The 15966-nt window shown below is 46.2% G+C and overlaps 1 protein-coding gene across 1 annotated transcript in view; it reads right to left on the reverse strand.

The window, feature by feature from the left end:
• Positions 1-11519: 11519 nt before the first annotated feature.
• Positions 11520-15966, reverse strand: part of tec (tec protein tyrosine kinase) — a gene marked incomplete at its 5' end in the record, with an annotated part of 34866 nt that continues 30419 nt past the window's right edge. Inside the window, one exon of the mRNA XM_083639837.1 lies at positions 11520-13084. Coding sequence (XP_083495963.1) covers positions 13010-13084 — 75 coding nt within the window. The 3' untranslated portion in view covers positions 11520-13009. The remainder of the gene's footprint in view (positions 13085-15966) is intronic.

Here is a 15966-nt window from a genome sequence, read left to right on the forward strand (position 1 = left end):
TGTGTTACATACAGTCTATGTATATCTGGATGCATAGGCATGCTCGATTCCACATGGCAGCCCATATAAACACACGAGACAAAATCAACCATCTATCCTTTATATTTTGTGGTCGTGAATACACAGTCAGTGAATGATAGAAGTGCATTGAAACAGACTCACACTGCAGTTTCATTTGTCAGACAGACAGAATCAAAACATAATGAGGACCGTTTGTCGAGATGTGTTGAGGGACACTTGTTGGCTCTTGCGGGGATCAGACCTGTGTCCTGTATGCTGCATTCAAGAGTTGTTGGAAAGTTGGAAATTCCACCTTGCAGTTTGGTTACAGATTCGCTTAATCTGTTTACACTGCATTTATCACATTTACCCTTTATTGATACACCCACCTTTCCACCTCCCTCAAGCGTAAACACTTTTTTTAAGATATTTCGTGTGTCCCCCTCCCGAACTCTGCTCATTTGCACTCAGGGTTTTTAATGCGCAAAGTGAAAATGCACACTAAAAAAACTCTCGTAACGGAACGGGACAAGCCCGTCGCCCGTAAACAGGTGGCGCAAGCACCCTCAGGATTTTGAGGTGGCACCTTGGGTGGCCAATCACATTACCCCCTCCCCATCCCCAGTCAGGACTATCTATGCCTTATAAAGCATTTATAAATTTGATTAAATACAATTGTTAAATACATAATAGATTATCTTATTAATGTTGAATAACGCATAACTGTTCATGCTTAGTAATGTATGAACAATGCTTTATAAATGATGAATTAAGTATACTAATACTTAACTAATGCAAGTGTTACCAAAAGCTAATATCATGAATCCAATAAAACTCGTACAAATACCTGGGCATCTGGCTGGACTCATGCCTTTCTTTCAGTACACACATCAACAACCTTCAAACTAAAATCAAATCAAGATTAGCCTTCCTCGTCCGCAACAAATCTTCCTTTACTCACCCGGCCAAACACACCCTCGTCAAGATGACAATTCTCCCGATTCTGGACTACGGTGATATCATTTATAGAACAGCCTCAGCATCGGCCCTCAAAAAATTAGACACGCTCCACCACTCAGCTATCCGCTTCGCCACCAATGCACCCTTCCAGACTCACCATTGTGATCTCTACAATCTGGTAGACTGGCCCTCCCTTAAAACCCGACGATCTCTCCATTGGCACCACTTTATTTTTAAGTCTATACTAGGCAAGACACCACATTACCTCTCATCTCTCCTCCACATAGCAACAAACACTTATAGCACAAGATCAAGCGGGTACATCCAGCTTTCTATTCCCAGCTCAACCGCTTATAGAACTGTCTTCGGCCTCCTTCCGTTTTGCAGCAGCATATGACTTAGGGTTGCCAACCGTCCCTTAAAATACGGAATCGTCCCGTATTTGTAAACAAAAAGACGTGTTTTGTCCCGTATTGGAGAAACACGCAGTGCAAAGAGTGAAGGGCTATTTGTATTGAGCGACTAAACCCCACAGCCGCTGCTGCTCTGCCCCTCACCCTAGATTGTCCTCTCTCATTCTGTTTGTTGTGAGTCACGACCACTGAAGCGCTGTCAGCGTTGCTAGATTCAACTAAACTCTGAAAACAGAACATTTAATAAGCTATTTACATTGTACCTACAAATGTAGCATGCAAATTGTTTTTGTTGTGTTGAGACGATTTCAGTTGAAATCTAAAATGTTTTTGCACTAATGATTTAAACTTTCATACCAGGTTTGTTCTGTTCAAAATAATAGCCTAACATTGCTGTTTGCACTGTTAAAAGAAAATTGAAAAAGTAGGCCTACATGCAAATGTGAAGTAGGCTATTTAGACCTATATCAAAATACTGTTTGCACTAGCCTACTGTTTGTTTTTTAATACAGCCCTTTTAAGAATGAGAAACTTTTATTTTGCAACGCCCAAATAAAATTCTTGGATGATAATCTAGGAATAGGCTATGCGCAAAAGTGTTTGCTTGCGTTAATAATAATAATAATGTGTAAATGGTTGAAGCTGAAGCAATTGCAGTTATGTGATTGTTATTTAAGTCCACTACTGACATCATCCCCCCCCCCACCCCGTTCCTTATTTCCATTTCAAGAAGTTGGCAACCCTAATATGACTGGAATATTCTTCAGAGCACCCTCAAACTCGCAACCCTGACATCAAGATTCAAGATTCAAGATTTTTATTGTCACTCCGTAGTACAGGTATCACGTGTGAAATTCTTGTGCTGTAGGCTCCGTTACAACATAGTGCAAGAAATAAAAGATATATAAATAAAAAACAAGAGGCAACAAGCAATAAAGCAGTAAGACACGCCACAGACAGTGGCGTATTCACTGTCCATAGTGCAAATGGCATGAACATACTTTAAACATAATTAAACATAATAACATTCTGTTAGGTGCAAATAGCGTATACCTAATTAAACATACTATTGAACATTAGTCATAATGGTAGCATCTACAGTGCGGTGCAGTACGGCTACTACACTATTTGTATATGTTAAGGAGTCTCGTGGCCTGTGAGAAGAAACTGTCCCTCAAGCGATTTGTGCGTGCTTCACTTTCCATCTTCAGACAGAAACTCCAACAGCTCTTTGTTGACCGCTGTGCCTGCTTTCCGACCTCATAGTACCCCCCCCCCTCCCCCTTCTCCTTTTCCTACGCCCCCTCTCCCTCTCTACCCCCTCCCTCCCTCTACACCCTCCCCCTTCTCCTTTTCATACCCCCCCTCTACCTCTCTACCCCCTCCCTCCCTCTACCCCCTCCCCCTTCTCCTTTTCCTACGCCCCCTCTCCCTCTCTACCCCCTCCCTCCCTCTACCCCCTCCCCCTTCTCCTTTTCATACCCCCCCTCTACCTCTCTACCCCCTCCCTCCCTCTACCCCCTCCCCCTTCTCCTTTTCATACCCCCCCTCTACCTCTCTACCCCCTCCCTCCCTCTACCCCCTCCCCCTTCTCCTTTTCATACCCCCCCTATACCTCTCTACCCCCTCCCTCCCTCTACCCCCTCCCCCTTCTCCTTTTCCTACCCCCCCCCATTCTTCCCATCCCCCCTCTCCCTCTTTACCCCTTCCCTCCCTCTACCCCCTTCCCCTTCCCCTTTTCCTCCCCTCCCCCTCCCTTCTTCCCATCCCCCCTCCCTCTACCCCCTTTCCCCTTCCCCTTTTCCTCCCTCCCCCCTCCCTTCTTCCCATCCCCCCTCCCTCTACCCCCTTCCCCTTTTCCTCCCTCCCCCCTCCCTTCTTCCCATCCCTCCCTCCCTCTACCCCTTTCCCCTTCTCCTTTTCCTCCCTCCCCCCTCCCTTCTTCCCATCCCCCCTCCCTCTACCCCCTTCCCCTTCTGCTTTTCCTCCCTCCCCCCTCCCTTCTTCCCATCCCCCCTCCCTCTACCCTCTTCCTCTTCTCCTTTTCCTCCCTCCCCCCTCCCTTCTTCCCATCCCCCCCTCCCCCCCTCTCTACCCCCTCCCTCCCTCTACCCCCTTCCCCCCTCATGCTGTGTTTTGTTTGGTTTATCCTGTATTGTTCTGTCTTGTTGTGTTGTGCTGCGTTGTGCTGTGTTGTGTTGGTTCTATGCTGTGTGCCGTGTTGTGTTATGCTGTATTATTTGGCTCTATCCTATGTTATATTTCTCTAGTGCACTTTACCCTGTCTCCCCCCGCCCACCCCCCCCTTACCCTAATCCGGGTTTGCATCCTCTTCCCACCCCTAACCCCATCCTCACCCCTTACCCTAATCCAGGTTTGTATCCTGCCCCCCCCCCCCCCCCTCCATACTTTATATGTGAATGTTGATATGTTTTATACCCTGTTTTTATAATGCACTGTTTTTATCCTTAACATGACTCTTTTTGCAGCCCCTCTCCCTTACCCCACAGGCCGTCTGTGTAAATAAGAATTTGTTCTTAATGACTCGCCTGTCTAAATAAAGGTAAAAAAAAATATATGCCTAAACCGGAAGCTTGCATGACCTATTGTCATCTAGCATCTAGACCAGTATGACCCAAGCTGACATACAGTATATGATTGATTGATTGATTGACATCTTTATTGATAGTGATGACATATATACAGTACATACACAGACACAGGGGATGCGTGGGTGTGTCCACCATGCTGGGGGATGGAGAAAACAAGGGGAGACTAAAAACATAATACACAAGAAGCAAGGGGAAACATATGTCATGTTCCCAGGCCACTATCAAGATAATCAATCATATTGAACACTGAAAAACATATTTAAATAATCTTTACTGTAAATCCAGTGAGGAAATGAAAGTCAGAGAAAAGTTGGGAAGTTTGAAACTGAAAATGTGTGGGAACCCTAATAATTACATTTTGAAATAGGCCTAGTTTCACAATACTCATGCATTTCTGAGAAAGTGCCATTTACAGAAACCTCTATAGTTTCTCTTTCATGTTGAGAGCAGTTGTTAAAGTTATAACGAGGACAACGCTTGCGTGTGTGTGTGTGTGTGTGTGTGTGTGTGTGTGTCTGTGTGTGTGTGTGTGTGTGTGTGTGTGTGTGTGTGCGCCCGAGTGTGTGTGTGCGTGCGCGTGTGTGCGTGTGTGCGTGTGTGTGTGTGTGTGTGTTTGCATGCATGTTCAACACTGTGTGTCCTGTCTTGTATGGTGCAAGAAATTAGCAAAATCGAAAGAGACACTGATGGGAAAGAGGGGAAGTGGTCATGTGCTCAGCATTTCTTGGAGGTATGAATGATTTCACTTTGCTTCCAAACAGGAGTCCAAAAACCTACGGTAGACTCTCAGTCAGACTCTCATTCAATGGGAGAAACCAGATTTTGTCTTACAGTATACAGTCTATGTATATTTGGATGTATAGGCCGTTTGTCGAGATGTGTTGAGGGACACTTGTTAGCTCTTGCGGGGATCAGACCTGTGTCCTGTATGCTGCATTCAAGAGTTGTTGGAAAGTTGGAAATTCCACCTTGCTATTTGGTTACAGATTTGCTTAATCTGTTTACACTGCATTTATCACATTTACCTTTTATTGATACACCCACTTTTCTACCTCCCTCAAGCGTAAAAACTTTTTTTAAGATATTTTGTGTGTGTCCCCCCCCCAAACTCTGCTCATTTGCACTCAGGGTTTTTAATGCGCAAAGTGAAAATGCACACTAAACAGGTGACGCAAGCACCCTCACCCAGCACCCTCAGTATTTTGAGGTGGCATCTGGGGTGGCCAATCAGATCCCTCCCAACCCCCAGTCAGGACTATCTATGCCTTATAAAGCATTTATAAATTCGATTAAATACAATTGTTATATGCATAATAGATTATCTTAATAATGATGAATAACGCATAACTGTTCATGCTTAGTAATGTATGAACAATGCTTTATAAATGATGAATTAAGTATACTAATACTTAACTAATGCAAGTGTTACCAAAAGCTAATATCATGAATCCAATAAAACTTGTACAAATACCTGGGCATCTGGCTGGACTCATCCCTTTCTTTTAGTACACACATCAACAACCTTCAAACTAAAATCAAAGAAAGATTAGCCTTCCTCTTCCGCAACAAATCCTCCTTTACTCACCCGGCCAAACACACCCTCGTCAAGATGACTCCCGATTCTGGACTACGGTGATATCATTTATAGAACAGCCTCAGCATCGGCCCTCAAAAAATTAGACACGCTCCACCACTCAGCTATCCGCTTCGCCACCAATGCACCCTTCCAGACTCACCATTGTGATCTCTACAATCTGGTAGACTGGCCCTCCCTTAAAACCCGACGATCCCTCCATTGGCACCACTTTATTTTTAAGTCTATACTAGGCAAGACACCACATTACCTCTCATCTCTCCTCCACATAGCAACAAACACTTATAGCACAAGATCAAGCGGGTACATCCAGCTTTCTATTCCCAGCTCAACCGCTTATAGAACTGTCTTCGGCCGCACCTCCTTCCGTTTTGCAGCAGCATATGACTTAGGGTTGCCAACCGCCCCTTAAAATACGGAATCGTCCCGTATTTGTAAACAAAAAGATGTGTTCCGTATTGAACTGATACGGGACGCGCTTTGTCCCGTATTGGAGAAACATGCAGTGCAAAGAGTGAAGGGCTATTTGTATTGAGCGAGTTAAACCCCGCAGCCGCTGCTGCTCTGCCCCTCAGCCTAGATTGGCCTCTCTCATTCTGTTTGTTGTGAGCCAGACCACTGAAGCGCTGTCAGCGTTGCTAGATTCAACTAAACTCTGAAGACAGCACATTGAATAAGCTATTTACATTGTACCTACAAAGTGTAGCATGCAAATTGTTTTTGTTGTGTTCAGACGATTTCAATTGAAATCTAAAATGTTTTTGAACTAATGATTTAAACTTTCATACCAGGTTTGTTCTGTTCAAAATAATTGCCTAACATTGCTGTTTGCACTGTTAAAAGAAAATTGAATAAGTAGGCCATGCAAATGTGAAGTAGGCTATTTAGACCTATATCAAAATACTGTTTGCACTAGCCTACTGTTTGTTTTTTAATACAGCCCTTTTAAGAATGAGAAACTTTTATTTTGCAACGCCCAAATAAAATTCTTGGATGATAATCTAGGAATAGGCTATGCGCAAAAGTGTTTGCTTGCGTTAATAATAATAATAATGCGTAAATGGTTGAAGCTGAAGCAATTGCAGTTATGTGATTGTTATATTTAAGTCCACTACCGACATCCCCCCCCCCCCCCGTTCCTTATTTCCATTTCAAGAAGTTGGCAACCCTAATATGACTGGAATATTCTTCAGAGCACCCTCAAACTCGCAACCCTGACATCAAGATTCAAGATTCAAGATTTTTATTGTCACTCCGTAGTACAGGTATCACGTGTGAAATTATTGTGCTGTAGGCTCCGTTACAACATAGTGCAAGAAATAAAAGATATATAAATAAAAAACAAGAGGCAACAAGCAATAAAGCAGTAAGACACGCCACAGACAGTGGCGTATTCACTGCCCATAGTGCAAATGGCATGAACATACTTTAAACATAATTAAACATAACATTCTGTTAGGTGCAAATAGCGTATACCTAATTAAACATACTATTGAACATTAGTCATACATAATGGTAGCATCTACAGTGCGGTACAGTACGGCTACTACACTATTTGTATATGTTAAGGAGTCTCGTGGCCTGTGAGAAGAAATTGTCCCTCAAGCGATTTGTGCGTGCTTCACTTTCCATCTTCAGACAGAAACTCCAACAGCTCTTTGTTGACCGCTGTGCCTGCTTTCCCACCTCATAGTACCCCCCCCCTTCTCCTTTTCCTACACCCCCTCTCCCTCTCTACCCCCTCCCTCCCTCTACCCCCTCCCCCTTCTCCTTTTCATACCCCCCCTCTACCTCTCTACCCCCTCCCTCCCTCTACCCCCTCCCCCTTCTCCTTTTCATACCCCCCCTCTACCTCTCTACCCCCTCCCTCCCTCTAGCCCCTCCCCCTTCTCCTTTTCCTACCCGCTCCCTTCTTCCCATCCCCCCTCTCCCTCTTTACCCCTTCCCTCCCTCTACCCCCTTCCCCTTTTCCTCCCCTCCCCCTCCCTTCTTCCCATCCCCCCTCCCTCTACCCCCTTCCCCGTCCCCTTTTCCTCCCCTCCCCTCCCCCTCCCTTCTTCCCATCCCCCCTCCCTCTACCCCCTTCCCCTTTTACTCCCTCCCCCCTCCCTCTACCCCCTTCCCCTCCCTCCCCCCTCCCTTCTTCCCATCCCCCCCTCCCTCTACCCCCTTCCCCTTCTCCTTTTCCTCCCTCCCCCCTCCCTTCTTACCATCCCCCCTCCCTCTACCCCCTTTTCCTCCCTCCCCCCTCCCTTCTTCCCATCCCCCCTCCCTCTACCCCCTTCCCCTTTTCCTCCCTCCCCCCTCCCTTCTTCCCATCCCTCCCTCCCTCTACCCCTTTCCCCTTCTCCTTTTCCTCCCTCCCCCCTCCCTTCTTCCCATCCCCCCCTCCCTCTACCCCCTTCCCCTTCTCCTTTTCCTCCCTCCCCCCTCCCTTCTTCCCATCCCCCCCTCCCTCTACCCTCTTCCCCTTCTCCTTTTCCTCCCTCCCCCCTCCCTTCTTCCCATCCCCCCCTCCCCCTCTCTCTACCCCCTCCCTCCCTCTACCCCCTTCCCCCCTCATGCTGTGTTTTGTTTGGTTTATCCTGTATTGTTTTGTCTTGTTGTGTTGTGCTGCGTTGTGCTGTGCTGTGTTGTGTTGGTTCTATGCTGTGCCGTGTTGTGTTATGCTGTATTATTTGGCTCTATCCTATGTTATATTTCTCTGCACTTTAGCCATTTACCCTGTCTCCCTCCGCCCACCCCCCCTTACCCTAATCCGGGTTTGCATCCTCACCCCTTACCCTAATCCGGGTTTGTATCCTGCCCCCCCCCTCCATACTTTATATGTGAATGTTGATATGTTTTATACCCTGTTTTTATAATGCACTGTTTTTATCCTTAACATGACTCTTTTTGCAGCCCCTCTCCCTTACCCCACAGGCCGTCTGTGTAAATAAGAATTTGTTCTTAATGACTCGCCTGTCTAAATAAAGGTAAAAAAAAAAATATGCCTAAACTGCATGACCTATTGTCATCTAGCATCTAGACCAGTATGACCCAAGCTGACATACAGTATATGATTGATTGATGGACATCTTTATTGATAGTGATGACATATATGCAGTACATACACAGACACACCATTATCAAAAGGATAAAAATGCAATAAAGCTAGGAGCTTATTTCCATTGCGGTCCTTAAGGTGTCAGTGTGAGCTATGAACTGGTGAATGAATGTATGCGTGCGTGTGAGAGTGTAAGAATATAAGTGCATGTTTTAAGGTGCACGTGTCAAAGACTATGGGGCATGCGTGGGTGTGTCCACCACGGTGGGGGATGGAGAAAACAAGGGGAGACTAAAAACATAATACACAAGGAGCACGGGGAAACATATGTCATGTTCCCAGGCCACTATCAAGATAATCAATCATATTGAACACTGGAAAACATAATAATCTTTAAATCCAGTGAGGAAATGAAGGTCAGAGAAAAGTTGGGAAGTTTGAAACTGAAAATGTGTGGGAGCCCTAATAAATACATTTTGAAATAGGCCTAGTTTCACTATTATACTCATGCATTTCTGAGAAACTGCCATTTACAGAAACCTCTATAGTTCCTCTTTCATGTTGAGAGCAGTTGTTAAAGTTATAACGAGGACAACGCTTGCGTGTGTGTGTGTGTGCGCCCGAGTGTGTGTGCGCGCGTGTGTGTGTGTGTTTTGCATGCATGCTCAACACTGTGTCCTGTCTTGTATGGTGCAAGAAATTAGCAAAATCGAAAGAGACACAGATGGGAAAGTGAGCATGTGCTCAGCATTTCTTGGAGGTATGAATGATTTCACTGGTTGAGTTAAACCTCAGACGTTCTGTTGTTATTTTTCTGTATCTCTGTTGCATTTGAGGCTGGAGAAACCAGTGGGCTAGCTCAGGGTTTTACAGAGGAAGCTTTGGAAGTGATCCTGAAAGCTGTTCATCGAATGGCCACTTGAGGCAGGACCCGGAAGCGGCGTAATTTCCGTTCACTCCCATGTTAAAATGCCCCACTTTGTAACAGTGTATAACCATGTTTACAGAATGGACATAGACACGGTTTGACCTATATAGCTAATTTCACCTTCCGTAACAACTGTAGGAGGGGGGGGGGGGGGGGGGGGGGGGGTGTTATATAACTCACCTGTTTAGAGTAGAAGAGATGATAGAAAACACTATGTTTTGGGGGTGATTGACAGGTCACCTGTCCAGTGATGATCAGACCTGTGTCCTGTGTGCTGCATTCAAGAGTTGTTGGACAGTTGGAAATTCCAACTTGCAATGGAACGGCCCTGCAAGTCTGAATGTTCAAATATACATTTATACATCAGCATGGAGACAAACACTGTAAACGCACTACACAGCTTTTACTGTTATCATGGTTATGATCCTCACAATACGCTGACGTTCCATTTTCAGCATCACATGACCTTAACTCGATCAAAAGGCCTGTAAGGTTAAACATTATAAACAGTGTTTGGGCTTGTATGTCCCACTCCTCGTCTGTTAAAATGTTTAAGTTTGCCGATGATACCACATTGGTAGGACTAATCTCTAACAACAATGAAACAGCTTACAGGAACGAGGTCTCATCTTTGGTGGACTGGGGTGCAGCCAACAACTTGGAGTTGAACACATCCAAAACAAAGGAAGTAGTGGTAGACTTCCGTAAGAGCCACGATGGCCACCTACCTCTGGTCATAGATGGCCAGGGCAACAGGTGGAGCACAGATGGCCAGGGCAACAGGTGGAGCACTACAGGTTCCTCAGTATCACCGTCTCCTCTTCCTTAAAGTGGGAAGACAACACCACTGCTGTGCTGAAGAAGGCAGAGCAGAGACTTTTCTTTCTAAGACAGTTGAAGAAGTTTTATATTTCTCGTGAGGGAATGATGTCATTCTACCGAGCTGGTATTGAGAACATCCTCACCTTTGGAATAACCGTCTGGTACGGAAATAGTTCAGCTCAGGACAGGAAACATCTGAACAAAACCGTACATACGGCATCTAAAATCATAGGTCAGGGACTCCCATCCCTTACTGAGATCTACACCAACAGACTCAAGAAAAAGGGTAAAAATATCCTCTGGGACTGCTCTCACCCTGCCAACTATCTTTTGAACTTTCTTCCTTTCTTTAAAAGGTTGAGAAGCATTAAAAGCAGAACAGCCAGGTTCTGTAATAGCACCTACCCCGAGGCTGTCCAGTGTCCGTGCTCTCAACTCTTTAGTCTGATTTACACTGACATTTTATTTTTATTTCATGGCATTTGCCACAGCTGGTCGTGGTTCTGTAGCCTCCCTGTGGGAGTGTTGTTTTATTTAAGGTAAAGTATTGGTGCTCTAAATTACCAGTATGGATTCTCTGCACTTTATGCATTTTTTTTTTAAATGTTAGGTTGAATGTGTGAATCACATATGAGGGGGATTGTTTGTCTTCATGTCCTGTTGTGTTCCGTGTGAGCTCACTAAACCAAATTCCTATCAATAATGTTGAATGGCAATAAAGTATTGAAACTTGAACTTGAAAGTTGTTAGAGGGACACTGCACTGCAGGCTTCGCCAATAATGAGAAACTGCATCAAGATGGAGACAAACACTGTAAAGTTTAACGCTACACAGCTTTACTGTTAACATGGTTATGATCCTCACAATACACTGACATTCCATTTTCAGCATCACATGACCTTAATCAAAACTCCTGTCTGGTGAAAGGTTAAACATATACTGTCAATTGGAAATGTAAAGTTGCACTTAACATTCTACGCTCACACTCTGGTCGGTGTCCCTCACCAATATCAAGGCACTGGCAATCGAAATGAGAGGAGTTGCACCCCCAGTCTTCACATAGCATTGCAAAGTGATAATCTCGAAGATTTCAGTTTTGTTCTCTTTGGCGACACCTATGGCGATGAGTGTAATTGCAGGTGAGATCAAAACTGTCGCAGAATGTGACGTTCTAGTTTGTTCGTCCATATGTAACCACCGGAAAAAAGTAGCTTGTTATCCCAGTTGACACAAGAGTTGTCGGTAACCTGAAGAGCGAGTCTATTGTGTTAGCTCTGCCCACTCTCCCTGGGCTGTCTCCACGGATAGTTCATAAACGCTGCAATACTGAAAATGCAAAGGCTTCCATCTATCGGCCATAGGCTCAATCACCTTTGTGTTAACTCAGTCGGTGATAGATAGTGACTTAACAGACATTTATTCACATGGAAATCTTTGAGATTCTCACTTAAAGTCCAACAATGGAGAAAGATCCAGTTCGGCTCGTTTGAGGACGACCCAATCTGGGAACCCAGAGTCTATCAGTCTGACGACTAATACGATTCTGAGACTGACGGACAGTATTTCGGGGTCATTGTTTACAGCCCAGAATGGAGTTGGAGCTGATTGATTGTAAGTGTTTTAGGTCCAGATGACATTTCGGCTAATAATAATAATAATAATAATAATAATACTAATACTACTACTAATAATAATAATAAATATCTGCACACGAGACGTCGTCGGACTGGAAACAATGACGGAAGTGGTGGGAGGTCCGCTCTACAGGGGAAACCCCCGAAATATTGTCCGTCTGTCCCAGAGTCAGCTCTCTAATCAGTGTAAACAGAAAAAGATGCATGGAGTCACAATTTTGCAATCTGGCCCAAGCGGATATGTGCGACATAATCAGATCCTGAGGTATCTGACCTACAGGAACACTCAAATCGTGCCGTGACAAATTATGTAAATCTTATGTCATTCATCAGAGACAATTAGCATAATGTTGGTGCCATGCGGACAACGAGAGTATGAGACACAACAGTGGAAAGAAAACCAAATAGCCAACTTGATTGGTGTTTGGGAAAATGCCTCAATTAAGTCAAAACTCAAAGGTTCATGCGGTCACTGAAATGATGCCTTGTCATTTTCTTCCATGTCTTCTCAACATTGCTGTCAGTTCATGTGTGTCACATCCTAGAATATCTGAACAGTCTGAAGTAATCACAAAACAATCAGACATGAGTTTGAGTTTGTAATCTGAGCATGAGAGGCCTTAGTTCGAGCCTCCAGTCCAAACTCTTATGGGTTTGAACTATTCCAAGTGAAGTGGATGCCTGTACATCTGACATGACATCTGTGGATCAACAGATATGATTGATGGTTGAGTGGATTCCGGCATCTGATTGGTCGGCTTGTATTACGTTCTCCATGTTGTCCCTTCTCTCAGACTAAGAAGTCTTGGGAGTGAATGGAACGATGTTCTCACGTAACACCTTTGAGGGTCAGCTGTGACAGAATGACCAGTTACCACGGCAACGGCCACGGAGCAGGACTGTTGAGCCAACATGGCTTCCGCTGAAAAACCCAGAATCGAGCGAAAGCCATCTCTCCATGCTCGTACGGTGGAAGAAGCCTCGATTTGGTCAGCTGAGGTTAGGGGGCGTCGCCCTCCAGAGCACTGGAGATCATCTGAGAGATCTGAGAGAACGATGGACGCTCCTCTGCTTTCTGGAGAGAGGAGGGGGGAGGGAGGGAGAGCAAGGTGGAGGGGGAGGGGGGGAGAGAGAGGGAGAGGGGGAGAGAGAGAAGGATAAAGAGAGAGAGAGAAATGTGAGAGGGCAGAGCAATGTATCCTCATGAAAAGGTTAATCTCTAACAAAAACAGTTTTACTTCGTTTCGAACTCAAGCTCTCACTAGTGCCTACAATGCTGCGTACGCAGCCCTATGGAAGACAGTCATTTTGCTCCAAAATTACTTTTCATTAAAACCGACCACCCACCCGTAGGTGGCGTGGTGCCCCCCTGGGGCTGACACGGATCCACGTGACTACGTCACGTCCTGTCAGCCCAGGGATCATCACTTACGTTTTCTTCCAGCCACTGAGAAGACGTGTTTTCGAAAGCTCCGCGGTTAACTATGAGTTAGCTCTCTTACATAGCTTTAGATACTAGGCTCGTTCCGGCTGATTTGCCCACCTCAAGAGGTTTCCGTGGACGGGATAAAGCAGGCTTCGGGGACCCGATCCTGTACTCTTCACCAGTGGCGTCGGAACAAGTCATCTAAAAGCTAAGAGTATCTTCCTTAGTTAACTGTTTATTGCTACCGCCGTGTAGTTCTGCTGCTACCGCCGTGTAGTGGTTTATTGCTGCCGCTGTGTAGCTGTGCTTCGCTCCCCCGGCTGGGGCAGCGTTATCGTTTGAGGGCTGACTTAGGTCCGCGCTCAAAACTGTTAGGCTAGGTTGCATACATGCTGTTAGCTTACAGTGTAGCACTAGAACAATAGGCTAGCTAGCCTGGTTCTTGCGGATAAGCTAGCGTGCACCCGTGTGGTTAGTGTCCCTGTGCTTGTTTTAGGCGGCGGCTATATTGTCAGAGCGCGCACGTTACTCCAGGAGTAACGTTAAATAGATAGTTAGCGAGTTGCTCAGTAAGCAGCTAGCTTGGACTAGCTTGTAGCACTCCAGCTATCTGGCTGCGTCCCCAGACAGGGTAACGCACCCAGTTTTGGGGCAGATAGCTAGCGTGCACACGTGCAGTTAGTGTCTGTGTGCTAAGTACTTTAGGCACCATCTACCTCTGTGTAGGGCACGCGTTAAGCGAGAGTAGTAGCTAGAAGCCATGCTCTTCAGTTAGCCAGCTTGCTCCCGTGCAGCCAGTATCTAGTGTTGTGTAGCACTCCAGTTTCTTACCGACGCAGGCTATTGCTTACACGGTAACCCCATTATTCCTGTTAGCAGAGAGAGGGGGGAACAGCTAGGTGCTGTGTTAGCTGTGAGGCTACGCTGGCCGGTTACGACCGGCACAATGAAATGAATGTGTGCACTGCCTAAGGGCATGAGCACGCTGCACAGGCGTTGCTGGGACCTACATACTGCTTGTAGTGTAGATTTTACTGGCGTCGGCCCCTAAGGGGGCACTCTGAGATTTAGCTGAGCGAGTACGCTAGCTAAAAGTTGTGTTGGCCGCTTCTCTCAGTTCTTACGCCATCTTAGCCAGCTTGCTTGTCTGCTAAGTGTTGCTTGCCTCGTGCAAATAGCATCTACTAGATTGTAACTCCCTCTGAGGAGTTTCTTCTGAGATTGACTAGCTTCGCGGGCCGCTGGCCTCTGCCTGCGGTCACGCTTGCTTCCCCGTGTTACTCAGGGTAGAGACTCGCTGCACCGGCTTGTGCGCAGGCTTGTGTTAGCGCACGCTTGTCTCTCAGTGCTTACGCTAGCTTAGCTAGTGGCTTGTTCACGCCTGTTCTCGCGGGTTAACAGGTTGTGGGTATTGTTGCCTCCCCTTCAGGCTGGGCTATTGCCGCTTACGTTACCGTTGCACGCGCACGTTCGCTAGCCTCCGGGTTGCTTACTGTCTAGCCTGTGCTTCTTGCTAGCCTGCTAGCTTGCTTAAACGGTACTCCCGCTAACAGGGTGCGGCCCGCGGGAGCTTGCTATTAGTGATTAGCTTCCGGCTTTCTCTTGCTACTAGCAGGGAAAGTCAGCGAGGGGATGGGCTGTGTGTATCGCTGCATTGGCCGAGTATGAACCGGCACGATAAGTGCGTGTTCTGCCTTGGGCATGAGCACGCTGCACAGGCGCCTTGAACCCTCGGTCTTGCAGCTGCTGGGCTATCTTCACGAGCGAGCCCTCCAAGGGAGGGATAAAAGCGCTATATAAATGCAGGCCATTTACCATTTTAACCCAGAGTCTATCTTTATTTGAAAAATAGATTCTGGGACAGCTCTACCTTTTTTCCCAGCTTCCTGTACAGCACGCCTCCTTTCCTTTTCCACGTCCGTGCTCCACTGACGGTGGCTTTTCCGTCACTTCTGCTTTTCTTTTCCGCGTCTGTTTCGGCTATTCACTAATAACGTTAAAACGGCATAGAAGACGTCAACTCGTCTTACAACGACAGTGGAAAATTACTTTAAAGTCACGGCGCAAGTTGCTATTTAGTCTGTAAACAGTGGAGCACGGACGCGGGAAAAGGAAGAGAGGCGCGCTGTGCAGGAAGCTGGGAAAAATGGTAGGGCTGTCCCAGAGTCTATTTTTCAACTAAAAATAGACTCTGGGTTCCCAGATTGGGGTCTTAAGGTCCGCTCTCAAAAGAGTGTGAAAGCTAGCTTGCATACGTGCAGATAGCATTAGTACTGTTTAGCACAGAACTATAGTATTGTTGCAGATAGCTGGCGTGCACCCGTGCAGTTAGTATCTGTGTGCTAAGTACATTGGGCGCGAGCTACCTCCGCTACAATAGACCTACCGCCCCTTGCTGGCGCTACGCGTCCAGCAGGGGTTACAGCTCGCCAAGGTCTGGGCTCAGTGCCAGCCTTTGGCTTGTAGCTCTAAGGACAAGCCCACCGCCCTTGGTGCCCAAGGCCCGGGGTGGTTGGGAGCTCTCCGTGGGT

The sequence above is a fragment of the Poromitra crassiceps genome (genome assembly GCF_964638095.1).
Source record: "Poromitra crassiceps genome assembly, chromosome: 7".
NCBI lineage: Eukaryota > Metazoa > Chordata > Actinopteri > Beryciformes > Melamphaidae > Poromitra > Poromitra crassiceps.